Source organism: Crinia signifera, chromosome 4 (assembly GCF_055691185.1).
Source record: "Crinia signifera chromosome 4, ASM5569118v1, whole genome shotgun sequence".
Classification (NCBI taxonomy): domain Eukaryota; kingdom Metazoa; phylum Chordata; class Amphibia; order Anura; family Myobatrachidae; genus Crinia; species Crinia signifera.
In genome coordinates, this window is record NC_139220.1 from 341,206,910 (window position 1) to 341,227,835 (window position 20,926).

The window sequence follows — 20,926 nt, forward strand, 5'->3', positions numbered from 1 at the left end:
TCGATGATTTGAAATCATTGATGGTCAATGGGCATCCCTAGAACTGGAGAAGGGTGGGGGACAGTATGCAGCTCCTGGCAGTGGGTGAGCGTCTCCTCCCACTGGGAGGGAGTAAGGGGGTGTATGAGAGCAGGAGGCTGTATAATAGTGGTATGTGGGCAAGACATTGATAAAAGTTGTGGCGCTGGTGCAGAGGACCGTGGGGTCACTTCTGGCAGTGGGGGAACCTGCAGCGCGGCAGCTAGGGCCAGATTTCCCATCTAGGGGCGGCACCTGCTTGTGGCGGTACAGGATTCCCCATTCTCACGGGGTACGTGAAATGCGGGAGCGGGGTCGCGGGGGTCCGCAGGGGAGTGGAATTGCCGGAAGGGGGTCAGGGGGGTCTGCAAATTGCCAGAGGGGGGGGCGCCGGGGTCCGCGAATTGCGGGAGAGTGTGGGGGTCGGCAAATCAAGGGAGAGGGGGTGTGAATCGCGGGAAGGGAGGATCCGCAAATTGCGCGGGGGGGGGTGTTGCGAATCGCAGGAGGCGGGGGTGTCGCAGGGGGGGTGTGTGTGCCGCGAATCGCTGGGGGGCTCACCTGGTGGTTGTGGGGTAGCAGTGTCTTTGCTGGGCAGCATGGGGAGGCAGAGGGTGTCTGGCACTGTGGGCTCACTGGGCTGGTTCTCTGTCACTATGGCCCTTATTCTGGTTGGTGCGGCCAGAGCCGCACACGGTGCTCCGGCCGCACAAACCAATCCCCGCCCACGAGACGGATCGCCACGGCCGTCCGTACACGGACGGCTGGCGATCCGCATAAAAATGGTGGGGCGTACGCCTCCACCATGGTGGGAGCTGCCCCCTGCATTCGATGGTCGTCGACCATCGAAGGCAGGTCCGCACGCCCCAGCAGCTCCCGCAAGCTGAGACCACACGGACAATCGTCCGTGTGAAAGCTTGTATGGGGGCTGAGAGCTGACATCCGGCGACGTCAGCTTTCCGCCCCCATCAGTGGCGTCATACCCTCATTAGCATGCATACGCCCCGCGTTTGCATGGGAACGCCCATGAAACGCGGGGCGTATACATAGGGAAATGAGGGCATGAAGCCCCTCACTCCCCTATACGCCCCCTTTGCGGCGTAGTAACGTTATGTGCGGCGAATTCGCCTGCACATGCGCAGATTGACCTCTGCGCATGTGCAGACGGAAAACATCGGCGGTACGGCCGCACGCGGGCCGTACCGCTCGAATCAGAATAAGGGCCTATGTGAGTGTGTGTGGGCATCACCCAGCGTTATAGACACACTCACACATTTTGAGTGACAGATGTAGCCAAATATATAAGAGATGTCCGAGCCTACAGTCCCATGCGCACTCCTACTGGTCACTGCCACTGGTGTGTCATGTGTTTTGTCAGTTTGTTGCATGTGTGTGTCCCACACTGTCTCCCTCCTCCAGACGCACTTTATACCGTCCAAAACACATGAGATTCAACACTTGGCAGGTGACAATCAGGTGAAAACTAAGCCAAAATCTAAATTCATAACCCAAACGCCCCTTTGTATAAATGTGAACACCCCCAGTAGGACTCCATTCCACCTCTTCATCCGGAAGCACAGGTGCTGAGCTCGCACAGAATATGTCTACCCCACTGTGTTCTGTATGTTGGAGGCCTAACACTAAGACTTTCCTCTTCCAGAACGTTGTCACCATTGTTGTTGTTGACCTCCGACTTTGCGCCGTGAAGTTGTGCCCAGATGCGGACAGGCGTTTTTGCTTTGAAGTTGTGTCGCCAGCAAAGTGAGTAAATAGCTGATGTCTGTTCTTAGAGATAAGTGACATTATGTTATTATTATTGTCACGGACCCACCGGTCGCTCCACCACATACGTCAATCTGAGGTTCACTGTGGACACACGGCTTGCGTTCGCCCCAGACACACAATACAAGGTATACAAAGGCTGTAGCAGAAGGCCGCTCTAGGCATTGATCCTGAGAACACAGATACAGAACTGGAATTATTAATGATTTATTCCAAGAATACTGTACTTGCCCTGTCTGTTTTGAAGATGCCCATCTGTACCTCTAATGACTTCACCTCTCCTGCTCTTCCATTGATAATAGGTGTCCCCCAACATTTTATTCTTGGCCCTCTTCTTCTCTATCTCTACATGTCCTCTCTGGGTGAGCTTATTTGCTCACTTAACTTCCACTACCACCTCTATGCTGATAATACTAAAATCTACCGATCCTCTCCTGATCTCTCTCCCCCTATCCTCACTCATATCTCCAACTGTCTCTCTGATGTCTACTCCTGGATGACCCAGCGCTCTTTTAGACTTAAAATATTAAAGACTAAGCTGACCTCCTCCAACCCTCTGACCATCTCTCATCCTAACCTACTGTTTATGCTCACCTCTCCCCCTTCTGTGTTACCCCTGTCTGTCTAACCCTCCCCTTTAGAATGTAAGCTCTCGTTGGCAGGGCCCTCTCTCCTCATGTGCCTTTCTTAGAATATATAAACCACTGCCACCCTGATAATTGCTTCAGTGTCCTGTCCCCTGATGTAACTATCCATATTAACCATGTACTTGTCCTAAACTGTCTTGTAATGTAATTTGTTATGTGTTTTTGATTATAACTATGCTCTGTACAGCGCTGCGGAATCTGTCTGCGCTATATAAGAAACTGTAAATAAATAAATAAGAATACGTCAGAGCTTTACATACAAAATGGTTACAAAGATGATTACAAACTCAAACAAAATAAAAGGAATGAAAATCCAGAATCTGAACTTACACCAAGTACCAAGAAACTGTTTGCGGGGGAATTGCATGTTACTGGTCATGTATGCCGCAGACAGTCAGAGCATGTCTTATACGTGTAATTTGCATGTTACATAGAAACACAGAACGTGACGGCAGATAAGAACCATTTGGCCCATCTAATCTGCCCCTTTTACCCTTCAGGTAATCTCAGCCCTTTTTAATCCTTATTTCTTTGTAAGGATATCAATATGCCTATCCCAAGCATGTTTACATTGTACTACTGTATTTGCTTCTACCAGCTCTGATGGGAGGCTATTCCACTTATCCACTACTCTTTCTGTGAAGTAATTCTTCCTCACATTTCCCCTGAATCTTTCTCCCTCTAGTGTCAGTGCATGTCCTCGTGTTCTGCTGCTCCTCTTCCTGTGACTATTGTCTCCCACCTGTACCTTCCTCCCTCTAGTGTCAGTGCATGTCCTCGTGTTCTGCTGCTCCTCTTCCTGTGAATAATGTCCCCCACCTGTACCTTCCTCCCTCTAGTGTCAGTGCATGTCCTCGTGTTCTGCTGCTCCTCTTCCTGTGACTAATGTCTCCCACCTGTACCTTCCTCCCCCTAGTGTCAGTGCATGTCCTCGTGTTCTGCTGCTCCTCTTCCTGTGAAGAATGTCTCCCACCTGTCTCCCACCTGTACCTTCCTCCCTCTAGTGTCAGTGCGTGTCCTCGTGTTCTGTTGCTCCTCTTCCTGTGACTAATGTCTCCCACCTGTACCTTCCTCCCCCTAGTGTCGGTGCATGTCCTCGTGTTCTGCTGCTCCTCTTCCTGTGACTAATGTCTCCCACCTGTACCTTCCTCCCTCTAGTGTCAGTGCGTGTCCTCGTGTTCTGTTGCTCCTCTTCCTGTGACTAATGTCTCCCACCTGTACCTTCCTCCCCCTAGTGTCGGTGCATGTCCTCGTGTTCTGCTGCTCCTCTTCCTGTGAAGAATGTCTCCCACCTGTACCCTCCTCCCTCTAGTGTCAGTGCATGTCTCCGTGTTCTGCTGCTCCTCTTCCTGTGACTAATGTCTCCCACCTGTACCTTCCTCCCTCTAGTGTCAGTGCATGTCCTCGTGTTCTACTGCTCCTCTTCCTGTGAAGAATGTCTCCCACCTGTACCTTCCTCCCTCTAGTGTCAGTGCATGTCCTCGTGTTCTGCTGCTCCTCTTCCTGTGAAGAATGTCTCCCACCTGTACCTTCTTCCCCCTAGTGTCAGTGCATGTCCTCGTGTTCTGCTGCTCCTCTTCCTGTGACTAATGTCTCCCACCTGTACCTTCCTCCCTCTAGTGTCAGTGCATGTCCTCGTGTTCTGCTGCTCCTCTTCCTGTGAAGAATGTCTCCCACCTGTACCTTCTTCCCCCTAGTGTCAGTGCATGTCCTCGTGTTCTGCTGCTCCTCTTCCTGTGACTAATGTCTCCCACCTGTACCTTCCTCCCTCTAGTGTCAGTGCATGTCCTCGTGTTCTGCTGCTCCTCTCCTGTGACTAATGTCTCCCACCTGTACCTTCCTCCCTCTAGTGTCAGTGCATGTCCTCGTGTTCTGTTGCTCCTCTTCCTGTGACGAATGTCTCCCACCTGTACCTTTCTCCCTCTAGTGTCAGTGCCTGTCCTCGTGTTCTGTTGCTCCTCTTCCTGTGACTAATGTCTCCCACCTGTACCTTCCTCCCCCTAGTGTCAGTGCGTGTCATCGTGTTCTGCTGCTCCTCTTCCTGTGACTAATATCTCCCACCCTAGTGTCAGTGCATGTCCTCGTGTTCTGCTGCTCCTCTTCCTGTGACTAATGTCTCCCACCTGTACCTTCCTCCCCCTAGTGTCAGTGCATGTCCCCGTGTTCTGCTGCTCCTCTTCCTGTGACTAATGTCTCCCACCTGTACCTTCCTCCCCCTAGTGTCAGTGCATGTCCCCGTGTTCTGCTGCTCCTCTTCCTGTGACTAATGTCTCCCACCTGTACCTTCCTCCCTCTAGTGTCAGTGCATGTCCTCGTGTTCTGCTGCTCCTCTTCCTGTGACTAATGTCTCCCACCTGTACCTTCCTCCCCCTAGTGTCAGTGCATGTCCTCGTGTTCTGCTGCTCCTCTTCCTGTGACTAATGTCTCCCACCTGTACCTTCCTCCCCCTAGTGTCAGTGCATGTCCTCGTGTTCTGCTGCTCCTCCTCCTGTGACTAATGTCTCCCACCTGTACCCTCCTCCCTCTAGTGTCAGTGCATGTCTCCGTGTTGTGCTGCTCCTCTTCCTGTGACTAATGTCTCCCACCTGTACCTTCCTCCCTCTAGTGTCAGTGCATGTCCTCGTGTTCTGCTGCTCCTCTTCCTGTGACTAATGTCTCCCACCTGTACCTTCCTCCCTCTAGTGTCAGTGCATGTCCTCGTGTTCTGTTGCTCCTCTTCCTGTGACTAATGTCTCCCACCTGTACCTTCCTCCCCCTAGTGTCAGTGCGTGTCATCGTGTTCTGCTGCTCCTCTTCCTGTGACTAATATCTCCCACCTGTACCTTCCTCCCCCTAGTGTCAGTGCATGTCCTCGTGTTCTGCTGCTCCTCTTCCTGTGACTAATGTCTCCCAACTGTACCTTCCTCCCTCTAGTGTCAGTGCATGTCCTCGTGTTCTGCTGCTCCTCTTCCTGTGACTAATGTCTCCCACCTGTACCTTCCTCCCCCTAGTGTCAGTGCATGTCCTCGTGTTCTGCTGCTCCTCTTCCTGTGACTAATGTCTCCCACCTGTACCTTCCTCCCTCTAGTGTCAGTGCATGTCCTCGTGTTCTGCTGCTCCTCTTCCTGTGACTAATGTCTCCCACCTGTACCTTCCTCCCTCTAGTGTCGGTGCGTGTCCTCGTGTTCTGCTGCGCCTCTTCCTGTGAAGAATGTCTCCCACCTGTACCTTCCTCCCTCTAGTGTCGGTGCGTGTCCTCGTGTTCTGCTGCGCCTCTTCCTGTGAAGAATGTCTCCCACCTGTACCTTCCTCCCTCTAGTGTCAGTGCATGTCCTCGTGTTCTGCTGCTCCTCTTCCTGTGACTAATGTCTCCCACCTGTACCTTCCTCCCCCTAGTGTCAGTGCATGTCCTCGTGTTCTGCTGCTCCTCTTCCTGTGACTAATGTCTCCCACCTGTACCTTCCTCCCCCTAGTGTCAGTGCATGTCCTCGTGTTCTGCTGCTCCTCCTCCTGTGACTAATGTCTCCCACCTGTACCCTCCTCCCTCTAGTGTCAGTGCATGTCTCCGTGTTGTGCTGCTCCTCTTCCTGTGACTAATGTCTCCCACCTGTACCTTCCTCCCTCTAGTGTCAGTGCGTGTCCTCGTGTTCTGCTGCTCCTCTTCCTGTGACTAATGTCTCCCACCTGTACCTTCCTCCCGCTAGTGTCAGTGCATGTCCTCGTGTTCTGCTGCTCCTCTTCCTGTGACTTATGTCTCCCACCTGTACCTTCCTCCCTCTAGTGTCAGTGCATGTCCTCGTGTTCTGCTGCTCCTCTCCTGTGACTAATGTCTCCCACCTGTACCTTCCTCCCTCTAGTGTCAGTGCATGTTCTCGTGTTCTGTTGCTCCTCTTCCTGTGAAGAATGTCTCCCACCTGTACTATGTTAAAACCCTTGATATATGTGAAAGTTTCTATCATGTCCCCCCTTTCCCTTCTCTGCTCCAAACTATACATGTTAAGATCTTTTAGTCTTTCCTGGTGCGTTTTGTGATGTAGGCCATGCACCATTTTAGTTGCTCTTCTTTGTACAGTCTCTAATGTATTTATATCCTTCTGGAGATATGGCCTCCAGAACTGGACACAGTATTCCAGATGAGGTCGTACCAATGACCTATACAGTGGCATTATTACTTCTTTCTTTCTACTGCTGATACCTCTCCCTATGCAACCAAGCATCTGACTTGCCTTCCTCATTGCTTTGTTACATTGCCTCCCTGCCTTTAAGTCACTTGAAATAGTGACTCCTAGATCTCTTTCCTCCTCAGTAGTTTCCATTATAGTACCCTTGATACTATATTGAGCCTTTGGGTTTTTTGAGTCCCAAGTCCATAATTTTGCATTTTTTAGCATTAAACTGTAGTTGCCATTCTCTTGACCAATTCTCAAGTTTACTTAGATCATCAGTCATTTGATTTACCCCTCCTGGTGTGTCTACTCTGTTGCACATCTTTGTGTCATCTGCAACAAGGCATACATTCCCTTCAATACCATTTGCAATGTCACTAACAAAGATATTAAAGAGCACTGGTCCAAGTACAGATCCCTGGGGTACTCCACTGGTAACATGTCCCTCCATAGAATGCACTCCATTTACTACAACTGTCTGTTTCCTATCCTGCAACCAGGTTCTTATCCATTTAATTGTTTTATAATTCAATCCCACACTTCAAATGCCTTACTAAAGTCTAGATATGCCACATCTACAGCCCCCCCTTCATCTAGTGTTTTGGTCACGGAGTCAAAAAAGTCAATGAGACTTGTTTGGCATGATCTCCCTGCAGTAAAACCATGCTGTTTTGGATCCTGTAAGTTGTTTAATTTAAGATATTCCACTATTCTTTCTTTTAATAGAGTTTCCATTATTTTCCCTACTACTGATGTAAGGCTCACTGGTCTGTAGTTACTTGCTTCTTCTTTGCTTCCGCTTTTGTGCAGTGGAACTACATTTGCTCTTTTCCAGTCCTCTGGAACTGCACCTGTATCTAGTGACTGGTTGAATAAATCTGTTAATGGCGCTACCAACACATCTTTTAGTTCTTTTAGTATCCTTGGATGCACTCCGTCTGGCCCCATTGATTTATTCACTTTCAGTCTTGAGAGTTCTGTTAGGACTTTCTCCATAGTAAATGTACTTCCATCTACCTTATTTTTACGACTGTCCTCGCAACTTAACTGTGGTCCCTTCCCTTCTCCTTCTATAGTGAATACGGAGCAAAAGTAATTATTTAGATGATCTGCAATTGCCTTTTCTCCCTCCACCAAATTCTCAGTGTCTGTCCGCAGTCTTATTATTCCTCCATTTGATTTTCTCCTTTCACTTGTATACTTAAAAAAAGTTTTGCTTCCTTTATCTACTGACTGAGCCATTTTCTCCTCAGCTTGTGCCTTGGCACGCCTGATCACTTTCTTAGCCTCTTTGCGTCTGGCAAGATACACTTCTTTGTCGTTATTATTATTTTGAGTCTGCTTGTATGTCCTAAAGGCCATTTTTTTTGCTTTTACACTAGTTGATACCTCTTTAGTAAACCACACTGGCTTCCTTTTCCTGGTACTTTTCTTAACCCTTTTGATACAAAGGTCTGTTGCCTTTAGTATTGCACTTTTTAATTTTTTCCACCTCTCCTGCACTCCTTTCAAGTTCCTCCAATCCGCTAATGAGTCGCTTAAACAGCTCCCCATTTTTGCTAACATCTCCCCATTTTGCACATGACCATTTTACTGGTCATGTATGCCGCAGACAGTCAGAGCATGTCTTATACGTGTAATTTGCATGTTATAGGTCATGTATGCTGCAGGCAGAGCGGAGCATGTCTTACCCATGTGATTTGCGTGTTATAGGGCATGTATACTGCAGGCAGTCAAAGCGTGTCTTATACATGTGATTTGTGTGTTATAGGTCATGTATGCTGCAGGCAGAGTCGGAGCGTGTCTTATACATGTGATATGTGTTTTACAGGGCATATACACTGCAGGCAGTCAGAGCGTGTCTTATACATGTGATTTGTGTGTTACAGCTCATTTATGCTGCAGGCAGAGTAAGAGCGTGACTTATACATGTGATTTGCGTGTTACAGGTCATGTATGCTGCAGGCAGAGTCAGAGCGTGTGTTATACATGTGATATGTGTGTTACAGGTCATGTATACTGCAGGCAATCAGAACGTGTCTTATACATGTGATTTGCATGTTTCAGGTCATGTATACTGCAGGTAGAGTGGAGCATGTCTTACACATGTGACTTCTGTGTTATAGGTCATGTATGCTGCAGGCAGTCAGAGCGTGTCTTACACATGTGATATGTTTGTTACAGGTCATGTATGCTGCAGGCATGTGATTTGTGTGTTACAGCTCATGTATATTGCAGGCAGAGTCGGAGCGTGTCTTATACATGTGATTTGCGTGTTACAGGTCATGTATGCTGCAGACAGTTGGAGCGTGTCTTATACATGTGATTTACGTGTTACAGGTCATGTATACTACAAGCAGAGTCAGAGCGTGTCTTATACATGTTATTTGCGTGTTACAGGTCCTGTATACTGCAGGCAGAGTCGGAGCGTGTCTTATACATGTGATTTGCGTGTTACAGGTCATGTATGCTGCAGACAGTTGGAGCGTATCTTATACATGTGATTTACGAGTTACAGGTCATGTAGTAGTAGTAGTAGTAGTAGTATGTTTATTTATAAGGCGCCGCAAGGTGTCCGCAGCGCCGTACATAGCAAACAAAAAAAAACAAATTACAAGGTAACGTACAGGGTGTGTTGAAAGATACAGTATAAATAGGGGTATAGCTGGTAGAACTAAAATCAGCATCAGTTCAGAAGTAGGTGTCAAAATTGTCAAGGAGACTGAAGATGAAGTAGAGGAAGGGAAGAACAGGACAGGAGCGCTGGTGAGGTAATGAGGTAGGGTGAGTACGTGAGGAAGGAGGGCCCTGCTCATAAGAGTTAACATACTAAAAATAGGTGGGTGGACGAACGAAATACAATAGGATAAGTAGGAACTGAGGGGAACGGAGGCAGGATAGGAGGATCAAAAAGGGGTTAGGAGGAGGGATAGGCTAGTCGAAAAAAGTGGGTTTTGAGGGAGCGCTTGAAGGAGGTAAGGGAGTCAGAAAGCCTGATGGGTGGCGGGAGGTTGTTCCAGTACAGGGGGGCAGCGCGAGAGAAATCTTGGACACGGGAGTGGGAGGAGGTGATTAGGTGAGAGGTCAGTCGGCGGCCAGCGATGGAGCGAAGAGGACGGGAGGGAGTGTGGATAGAGATCAGTGAAGAGAGGTAGGGAGCTGTGGAGGAGGAGAGAGCCTTGTAGGTGGTGGTGAGGAGTTTAAAGAGAACCCGGAAAGGAATGGGGAGCCAGTGAAGAGATAGACAGAGGGGGGAGGCGGAGGTAGAGCGGCGGGAGAGGAAGATGAGCCTAGCAGCAGCGTTAAGAATAGATTGGAGAGGTGCGAGGCGGGTGAGAGGTAGCCCAGAGAGAAGGATGTTGCAGTAGTCAAGGCGGGAGATGACAAGAGAGTAAATGAGAATTTTGGTCGCGTCAGTGGAGAGGAATGGTCTGATGCGTGAGATGTTGCGTAGGTGAAAGCGGCAAGACTGTGAGAGAGCACGAATGTGGGGGGTGAAAGAGAGAGAGGAGTCAATGATGACACCGAGGCAGCGCGTTTGGTCGGTGGACGTGATCTCGGTTTCACCAATGCTGATGGAGATAGTGGGAGAAGAGGGGATGTTCGGGGGATAGAAGATTAGAAGTTCAGTTCATGTATACTACAAGCAGAGTCAGAGCGTGTCTTATACATGTTATTTGCGTGTTACAGGTCCTGTATGCTTCAGACAGAGTCGGAGCATGTCTTATACATGTGATTTGCGTGTTACAGGTCCTGTATACTGCAGGCAGAGTCAAAGCGTGTCTTATACATGTTATTTGCATGTTACAGGTCCTGTATACTGCAGGCAGAGTCGGAGCGTGTGTTATACATGTGATTTGCGTGTTACAGGTCCTGTATACTGCAGGCAGAGTCAAAGCGTGTCTTATACATGTGATTTGCGTGTTACAGGTCATGTATGCTGCAAGCAGAGTCGGAGCGTGTCTTATACATGTTATTTGTGTGTTACAGGTCCTGTATGCTGCAGCCAGAGTCAGAGCGTGTCTTATACATGTGATTTGCGTGTTACAGGTCCTGTATGCTGCAGGCAGAGTCAGAGCGTGTCTTATACATGTTATTTGCGTGTTACAGGTCCTGTATGCTGCAGCCAGAGTCAGAGCGTGTCTTATACATGTGATTTGCGTGTTACAGGTCCTGTATGCTTTAGGCAGAGTCTGAGCGTGTCTTATACATGTGATTTGCGTGTTACAGGTCCTGTATGCTGCAGGCAGAGTCAGAGCGTGTCTTATACATGTTATTTGCGTGTTACAGGTCCTGTATGCTGCAGCCAGAGTCAGAGCGTGTCTTATACATGTTATTTGCGTGTTACAGGTCCTGTATGCTTTAGGCAGAGTCTGAGCGTGTCTTATACATGTGATTTGCGTGTTACAGGTCCTGTATACTGCAGGCAGAGTCAGAGCGTGTCTTATACATGTGATTTGCGTGTTACAGGTCATGTATGCTGCAGGCAGAGTCGGAGCGTGTCTTAGAGCTATGGGTTAGTGCTGTTCAGAGAAGCATTACCACAGCGTACAGTGAGAATAAAAGAGACAGCGGTAGTCTGGTAAGTGACACACACATAGGGCAGTAGTGACCGTCGGGCAGCTGCTGACATGGGATTGTGTCCTCTCTCCAGCGACTGCCCCGCTCCGACGCACCAGCCCTGCAGAAGGGAGCAGATGTGAGTGCTCAGGATTCTGTGCTGAGAGTCCCAGGGAATGCAGCCTGCTGTGACTGCCGGGCCGCAGAACCAGAGTGGGCCAGCATCAACCTGGGAGTGACCCTGTGCATCGAGTGTAGCGGAATTCACAGGTGAGCCGACTTCTTACTGACACACAGGCCAGGGGGAGATGACTTCTTACTGACACACTGACCAGGAGGAGATGACTTCTTACTGACACACAGGCCAGGGGGAGATGACTTCTTACTGACACACTGACCAGGGGGAGATGACTTCTTACTGACACACAGGCCAGGGGGAGATGACTTCTTACTGACACACAGGCCAGGGGGAGATGACTTCTTACTGACACACTGACCAGGGGGAGCTGACTTCTTACTGACACACTGACCAGGGGGAGCTGACTTCTTACTGACACACTGGCCAGGGGGAGCTGACTTCTTACTGACACACTGACCAGGGGGAGATGACTTCTAACTGACACACTGACCAGGGGGAGATGACTTCTTACTGACACACAGGCCAGGGGGAGATGACTTCTTACTGACACACTGACCACGGGGAGCTGACTTCTTACTGACACACTGGCCAGGGGGAGCTGACTTCTTACTGACACACTGGCCAGGGGGAGCTGACTTCTTACTGACACACATGCCAGGGGGAGCTGACTTCTTACTGACACACAGGCCAGGGGGAGATGACTTCTTACTGACACACTGGCCAGGGGGAGCTGACTTCTTACTGACACACTGGCCAGGGGGAGCTGACTTCTTACTGACACACTGACCAGGGGGAGCTGACTTCTTACTGACACACAGGCCAGGGGGAGATGACTTCTTACTGACACACTGACCAGGGGGAGCTGACTTCTTACTGACACACTGGCCAGGGGGAGCTGACTTCTTACTGACACACTGACCAGGGGGAGATGGCTTCTTACTGACACACTGACCAGGGGGAGATGGCTTCTTACTGACACACTGGCATGGGGGAGCTGACTTCTTACTGACACACTGGCATGGGGGAGCTGACTTCTTACTGACACACTGGCATGGGGGAGCTGACTTCTTACTGACACACTGGCATGGGGGAGCTGACTTCTTACTGACACACTGGCCAGGGGGAGCTGACTTCTTACTGACACACTGGCCAGGGGGAGCTGACTTCTTACTGACACACTGGCATGGGGAGCTGACTTCTTACTGACACACTGGCCAGGGGGAGCTGACTTCTTACTGACACACTGGCCAGGGGGAGCTGACGTCTTACTGACACACTGGCCAGGGGGAGCTGACGTCTTACTGACACACTGGCCAGGGGGAGCTGACACACTGGCCAGGGGGAGCTGACTTCTTACTGACACACTGGCATGGGGGAGCTGACTTCTTACTGACACACTGGCCAGGGGGAGCTGACTTCTTACTGACACACTGGCCAGGGGGAGCTGACTTCTTAGTGACACACATGCCAGGGGGAGCTGACTTCTTTCTGACACACATGCCAGGGGGAGCTGACTTCTTTCTGACACACATGCCAGGGGGAGCTGACTTCTTTCTGACACACATGCCAGGGGGAGCGGACTTCTTTCTGACACACTGGCCAGGGGGAGATGACTTCTTACTGACACACAGGCCAGGGGGAGATGACTTCTTACTGACACACTGACCAGGGGGAGATGGCTTCTTACTGACACACTGACCAGGGGGAGCTGACTTCTTACTGACACACTGGCATGGGGGAGCTGACTTCTTACTGACACACATGCCAGGGGGAGCTGACTTCTTTCTGACACACTGGCCAGGGGGAGCTGACTTCTTTCTGACACACACATGCCAGGGGGAGCTGACTTCTTTCTGACACACATGCCAGGGGGAGCGGACTTCTTTCTGACACACATGCCAGGGGGAGCTGACTTCTTACTGACACACTGACCAGGGGGAGATGACTTCTTACTGACACACTGACCAGGGGGAGATGACTTCTTACTGACACACTGACCAGGGGGAGATGGCTTCTTACTGACACACTGACCAGGGGGAGATGGCTTCTTACTGACACACTGGCATGGGGGAGCTGACTTCTTACTGACACACTGGCATGGGGGAGCTGACTTCTTACTGACACACTGGCCAGGGGGAGCTGACTTCTTACTGACACACTGGCCAGGGGGAGCTGACTTCTTACTGACACACTGGCCAGGGGGAGCTGACTTCTTACTGACACACTGGCATGGGGAGCTGACTTCTTACTGACACACTGGCCAGGGGGAGCTGACTTCTTACTGACACACTGACCAGGGGGAGCTGACTTCTTACTGACACACTGACCAGGGGGAGCTGACTTCTTACTGACACACTGGCCAGGGGGAGCTGACTTCTTACTGACACACTGGCCAGGGGGAGCTGACGTCTTACTGACACACTGGCCAGGGGGAGCTGACGTCTTACTGACACACTGGCCAGGGGGAGCTGACACACTGGCCAGGGGGAGCTGACTTCTTACTGACACACTGGCATGGGGGAGCTGACTTCTTACTGACACACTGGCCAGGGGGAGCTGACTTCTTACTGACACACATGCCAGGGGGAGCTGACTTCTTTCTGACACACATGCCAGGGGGAGCTGACTTCTTTCTGACACACTGGCCAGGGGGAGCTGACTTCTTTCTGACACACATGCCAGGGGGAGCTGACTTCTTTCTGACACACATGCCAGGGGGAGCTGACTTCTTTCTGACACACTGGCCAGGGGGAGCTGACTTCTTTCTGACACACTGGCCAGGGGGAGCTGACTTCTTACTGACACACATGAAAGGGGGAGCTGACTTCTTACTGACACACATGCCAGGGGGAGCTGACTTCTTACTGACACACATGCCAGGGGGAGCTGACTTCTTACTGACACACATGCCAGGGGGAGCTGACTTCTTACTGACACACTGGCATGGGGGAGCTGACTTCTTACTGACACACATGCCAGGGGGAGCTGACTTCTTACTGCAGCCTAATAACTGAGACGCGACACTGTATCTTTGGGCAAAATTAACTCAATCACAGCTTTATTATTTTCATTATTACAACCAAACCAATTGCAGGGCAATGAAAAGGGAAGAGGTCAAACCTTGTGGGTAAGCGATTATAGGTACATGCTGCATTATTGCTGGAACCAGGCTACGACCACCTACAGGAGGCATTCCGAAAGTCCCCTACTTTCATGTCTTATGCACTGCCCCCTCCCAACCACACAGACTGCCTCATTCCACGCTCCCTCCCAGCCACATGAGGTAGGGGACCATGATTGGGTTTGAGGGGACTACCTGTGGCAGGGAGGGAGCAAGGAATAAAACAGTCAGTGATTGGTGTGAGGGGACCATGTGTGGTGGTAAGGGAGCCAGGAGTAAGGCAGTCCATGATTGGGCGTGAAGGGACCATGTGTGGTGAGGAGGGAAGTCCCTTCACGCCCATGATTGGGCGTGAAGGGACCACACAGAGTGCCTCATTCCACGCTCCCTCCCCACCACACGTGGTCCCCTAACATCCAATCAAGGACCGCCTTCCTCCTGGTTCCCTCCCCACCACACGTGGTCCCCTCACACCAATCACTGACTGCCTTCCTCCTGGTTCCCTCCTCACCACATGTGGTCCCCTCACACCAATCACTGACTGCCTTCCTCCTGGCTCCCTCCCCACCACACGTGGTCCCCTCACACACAATCCCTGATTGCCTTCCTCCTGGCTCCCTCCCCACCACACCCAATCACGGACTACCTTCCTCCTTGCTCCCTCCCAGCCACATGAGGTCCCCTCACACCCAATCACGCACTGCCTTCCACCTGGCTCCCTCCTCACCACACTTGGTCCCCTCACAACCAATCACTGACTACCTTCCTCCTGGCTCCCTCACCACCACATGTGGTCCGCTCAAACACAGTCACTGATTGCCTTCCTCCTGGATCCCTCCCCACCACACCCAATCACGGACTGCCTTCCTCCTTGCTCCCTCCCAGCCACATGAGGTCCCCTCACACCCAATCACGCACTGTCTTCCTCCTGGCTCCCTCCCAGCCATATGAGGTCCCCTCACACCAAATCAAGGACTGCCATATTCCTCGCTCCCTCCCCACCACACTTGGTCCCCTCACACCCAATCACGGATTTCCTTCCTCCTGGCTCCCTCCCAACAACATGAGGTCCCCTCACATCAAACCACGGACTGTCTTCCTCCTGGCTCCCTCCCAGCCATATGAGGTCCCCTCACACCAAATCAAGGACTGTCTTATTCCTCGCTCCCTCCCCACCACACTTGGTCCCCTCACACCCAATCACGGATTTCCTTCCTCCTGGCTCCCTCCCAACAACATGAGGTCCCCTCACATCAAACCACGGACTGTCTTCCTCCTGGCTCCCTCCCAGCCATATGAGGTCCCCTTACACCAAATCAAGGACTGTCTTATTCCTCGCTCCCTCCCCACCACACTTGGTCCCCTCACACCCAATCACGGATTTCCTTCCTCCTGGCTCCCTCCCAACAACATGAGGTCCCCTCACATCCAACCACGGACTGTCTTCCTCCTGGCTCCCTCCCAGCCATATGAGGTCCCCTCACACCAAATCAAGGACTGCCTTATTCCTCGCTCCCTCCCCACCACACTTGGTCCCCTCACACCCAATCACGGATTTCCTTCCTCCTGGCTCCCTCCCAACAACATGAGGTCCCCTCACATCCAACCACGGACTACCTTCCTCCTGGCTCCCTCCCCAACACACATGGTCCCTTTACGCCCAATCATGGACTGCCTTACTCCTGGCTCCTTCCCCTCTACACATGGTCCCCTCACACCCATACACTAATTGCCTTACTCCTGGCTCCCTCCTCACCACACGTGGTCCCCTCACACCCAATCAAGGACTGCCTTCCCCCTGGTTCCCTCCCCACCACACGTGGTCCCCTCACACCAATCAGTGACTGTTTTATTCCTGGCTCCCTCCTAGCCACAGGTAGTCCCCTCAAACCCAATCATAGACTGCCTTCCTCCTGGCTCCCTCCCCACCTCACGTTGTCCCCTCACACCCAATCACTGGCTACCTTCCTTCTGGCTCCCTCCCCACCACACCCAATCACGGAGTGCCTTCCTCCTTGCTCCCTCCCAGCCACAGGAGGTCCCCTCACACCATATCAAGGACTGCCTTATTCCTCGCTCCCTCCCCACCACACTTGTTCCCCTCACACCCAATCACGGATTTCCTTCCTCCTGGCTCCCTTCCAGCAATATAAGGTCCCCTCACACCCAATCATGGACTGCCTTCCTCCTGGCTCCCTCCCCACCACACGAAGTCCCCTCATACCCAATCACTTACTGTCTTCCTCCTGGATCCCTCCCCACCAAACATGGTCCCCTAACACCCAATCACGGACTTCCTTCCTCCTGGCTCTCTCCCCAACACACATGGTCCCCTCACACCCAATCATCGACTGCCTTCCTCCTGGCTCCTTCCCCACCACACGAAGTCCCCTCACACCCAATCACTTACTGTCTTCCTCCTGGATTCCTCCCCACCAAACATGGTCCCCTCACACCCAATCACAGACTTCCTTCCTCCTGGCTCTCTCCCCAACACACATGGTCCCTTCACGCTCAATCATGGACTGCCTTACTCCTGGCTCCCTCCCCACCACACGTGGTCCCCTCACACCCAATCAATGACTGCCCGGCTCCCTCCCCACCACACATGGTTCCCTCACACCCATTCACGGAATGCCTTCCTCCTGGCTCCCTACCCACCACACGTGATCCCCTCGCACCCAATCACTGACTGTTTTCTTCCTGGCTCCCTCCCAGCCACACATGGTCTCCTCAAACCCAATCATGGACTGTCTTTCTCCTGGCTCCCTCCCAGCCATATGAGGTCCCCTCACACCAAATCAAGGACTGCCTTATTCCTCGCTCCCTCCCCACCACACTTGGTCCCCTCACACCCAATCACGGATTTCCTTCCTCCTGGCTCCCTCCCAACAACATGAGGTCCCCTCACATCCAACCACGGACTGTCTTCCTCCTGGCTCCCTCCCAGCCATATGAGGTCCCCTCACACCAAATCAAGGACTGCCTTATTCCTCGCTCCCTCCCCACCACACTTGGTCCCCTCACACCCATTCACGGAATGCCTTCCTCCTGGCTCCCTACCCACCACACGTGATCCCCTCGCACCCAATCACTGACTGTTTTCTTCCTGGCTCCCTCCCAGCCACACATGGTCTCCTCAAACCCAATCATGGACTGTCTTTCTCCTGGCTCCCTCCCAGCCACATGAGTTCTCCTCAAACCCAATCATGGACTGCTTTCCTCCCGACTATCTCCCCAACACATGAGGTCCCCTCACAGCCAATCACAGACTACCTTCCTCCTTGCTCCCTCCCCACCACACGTGGTCCCCTTACACCCAATTACTGGCTACCTTCCTCCTGGCTCCCTCACCACCCCATGTGGTCCACTCACACACAATCCCTGATTGCCTTCCTCCTGGCTCCCTCCCCAACCCACGTGGTCCCCACACACCCAATCAAGGACTGCCTTACTCCTGGTTCCCTCACCCAATCACTGACTGTTTTCTTCCTGGCTCCCTCCCAGCCACACATGGTCCCCTCAAACCCAATCATGGGTGACAAGGAGTGACAATCATGGGTGATTCCCCACGGAATCATTTAACCCCTTGGGTTTTACTGTATCCAGCCGAAAAATCCAGCGGGATTCCAGCTGTAGAAGTTTCTTGGACCTGTTCCCACCCCTCGGAGCCATGGGGACATGGTCTATGATTTCATGTTGAAGGGTTGCCATGCCATGTTTGTGCGCGGCAAAATGTCGAGCTACTGGCTGCTCTTCTGTCCCCGAGGTTAGTGCATTTCTGATGGCCTGTCTGTGTTGGGCCATCCTGACCTTAAGTGTACACTCCGCCTTAACGACGTAATAAAGGGCAAATGACCACATAAATTACAAATTTAGAGGTGCAGGTCAGGGCCCAATTGATGGTGTACTTCTTTCCTGTGAGGGTGTGCAATGTTGTCACCAATGGCCATATAATTGCACGTCGTTCACCCTAAACATTGAAAACAGCCCTTCCTACATATTAGGTAGCGTGCTGCTGGCGTTTTCTTTCACCACATAATCCCTAATACTTTTACCCTGTGTGTAACTGGGGAGAATACGGGTTTGTTTTAGGGAGTGAAGTTCTGGATCCTGTGTGATGATTGGCCAGAGTGCTTTTGCTTTTTTGGCAACAAATTTGCTGTTAGGGTTGTGAGCATTGACCCCTGTTTCTCTTTCGGGCATGACTGTAATTAAGCTGATCTAGCTACTGCTGTTTGCATGTTATGTGGGTATCCCCGCTCCAGGAATTTGTTCATTGCATCCAACAGGGATTCTCGGATGGACTCTGTGCTATTAGCCCTACACACCCGTAAAACTGTGAGTAGGGGAGACCCCTGGTAGATGGAATGGGGTGGAAACTATCTTAGCGAAGTAGCGTGTTTCGGTCTGTGGGTTTAGAATACCGACTGGTATTAATGCATCCGCCCATGATGTTAATTTTGAGATCCAAAAAATGAATTTCTGTGGCGATATGGCTCAGAGTTAATTTAATAGGATGGTCAGACTGATTCGGACACAGGAGCAGCCTCTCAAGCTCTAAGCTAGTGTTCGACCACATTATAAACAGGTCATCGATGTATCGATAATACATCACAATTGTCCTTGAAAAACAGGTCTCTCTCCTTGCCACATGTAGGCATTTGCCAGGGAAGCTGCCACTGGAGAGCCCATGGCACATCCTGTTAAGGCACGGACCGTGTGGTCATAATAATTGAATTGATATTATTTAGAAGGGGCCAATCTTTTCTGGTTGCCAGGGCATGCTGGTATTTGTGGTTCTCCAAGTGCCAGCATGCTTCAGCTGCCATTTAAATTGAGCATGATTGGAGTAATGGGGACCTGTAGGGCATTAATTGTATTCCTTATTACCCCAGTACCCGCAGCCCAGGGGCGTCCTGGAGGAATACGTGGCACATGTTACGTGCGCTGAGGAACGTGGGAATAATTAATGCAGTCACTGTATATAGGACAATACACAACTGCTGATCTCACAATGACACGTATGTGACAGTGCCAGTTCTGAGACATAATCGCCCCTGTCTCAGCCATATTGGGTTCATCAGTGTAGTATGTGGGTAATCTGATTACCGGCATTCTCATATGCTTTATGCTTGCAAACAGTTGCATTAGATTGTGGGCCGTGGGATTAGTGATGGGGTGGGGGGATCTCCATATTTACTAACCTTCATGAGATTGGGCCTACACAGTAACTGCAATGTACCATGTTAGGGATAGATATATACATTACGCAGTGGGCACTTACTACCTGATCTCATCTCTCCTATGTAGGAGCCTCGGGGTACACTTCTCCAAGGTCCGCTCACTCACCCTAGATTCCTGGGAACCGGAGCTTGTGAAGGTGATGTCTACTGTGGGGATGATGGCTGTTATAAATTCAGGTGGTTGTAGGGGGTTTGGGTTATAGGATGGAACCATGTTTATGGGGGAGGTGTGTATGGGATCTGATAACTAGGTGGAGGTGTGTATGGGGTCTGATAACTAGGTGGCTGTGTGTATGGGGTGTGATAACTAGGTGGAGGTGTGTATGGGGTCTGCTAACTAGGTGGAGGTGTGTATGGGGTCTGATAACTAGGTGGCTGTGTGTATGGGGTGTGATAACTAGGTGGAGGTGTGTATGAGGTCTGATAACTAGGTGGATGTGTGTATGGGGTCTGATAACTAGGTGGAGGTGTGTATGGGGTGTGATAACTAGGTGGCTGTGTGTATGGGGTGTGATAACTAGGTGGCTGTGTGTATGGGGTCTGATAACTAGGTGGAGGTGTGTATGGGGTCTGATAACTAGGTGGAGGTGTGTATGGGGTCTGATAACTAGGTGGAGGTGTGTATGGGGTCTGATAACTAGGTGGAGGTGTGTATGGGGTCTGATAACTAGGTGGCTGTGTGTATGGGGTCTGATAACTAGGTGGAGGTGTGTATGGGGTCTGATAACTAGGTGGCGGTGTGTATGGGGTCTGATAACTAGGTGGATGTGTGTATGGGGTGTGATAACTAGGTGGAGGTGTGTATGGGGTCTGATAACTAGGAGGAGGTGTGTATGGGGTCTGATAACTAGGTGGCTGTGTGTATGGGGTGTGATAACTAGGTGGAGGTGTGTATGGGGTCTGATAACTAGGAGGAGGTGTGTATGGGGTCTGATAACTAGGTGGCTGTGTGTATGGGGTCTGATAACTAGGTGGAGGTGTGTATGGGGTCTGATAACTAGGTGGAGGTGTGTATGGGGTCTGATAACTAGGTGGATGTGTGTATGGGGTGTGATAACTAGGTGGAGGTGTGTATGGGGTGTGATAACTAGGTGGAGGTGTGTATGGGGTGTGATAACTAGGAGGAGGTGTGTATGGGGTGTGATAACTAGGTGGCTGTGTGTATGGGGTCTGATAACTAGGTGGCTGTGTGTATGGGGTCTGATAACTAGGTGGCAGTGTGTATGGGGTCTGATAACTAGGTGGCTGTGTGTATGGGGTCTGATAAC

General features: G+C 51.2%; 1 protein-coding gene across 1 annotated transcript in view; it reads left to right on the top strand.

The window, feature by feature from the left end:
- ACAP1 (ArfGAP with coiled-coil, ankyrin repeat and PH domains 1) overlaps window positions 1–20,926 on the top strand; it is a 273,447-nt gene that overhangs the window by 137,582 nt on the left and 114,939 nt on the right. The window contains exons 12-15 of the mRNA XM_083185916.1: window positions 1,679–1,779; window positions 11,063–11,174; window positions 11,247–11,422; window positions 19,726–19,795. Of these exons, the coding sequence (XP_083042042.1) occupies window positions 1,679–1,779; window positions 11,063–11,174; window positions 11,247–11,422; window positions 19,726–19,795 (459 nt within the window). The remainder of the gene's footprint in view (window positions 1–1,678; window positions 1,780–11,062; window positions 11,175–11,246; window positions 11,423–19,725; window positions 19,796–20,926) is intronic.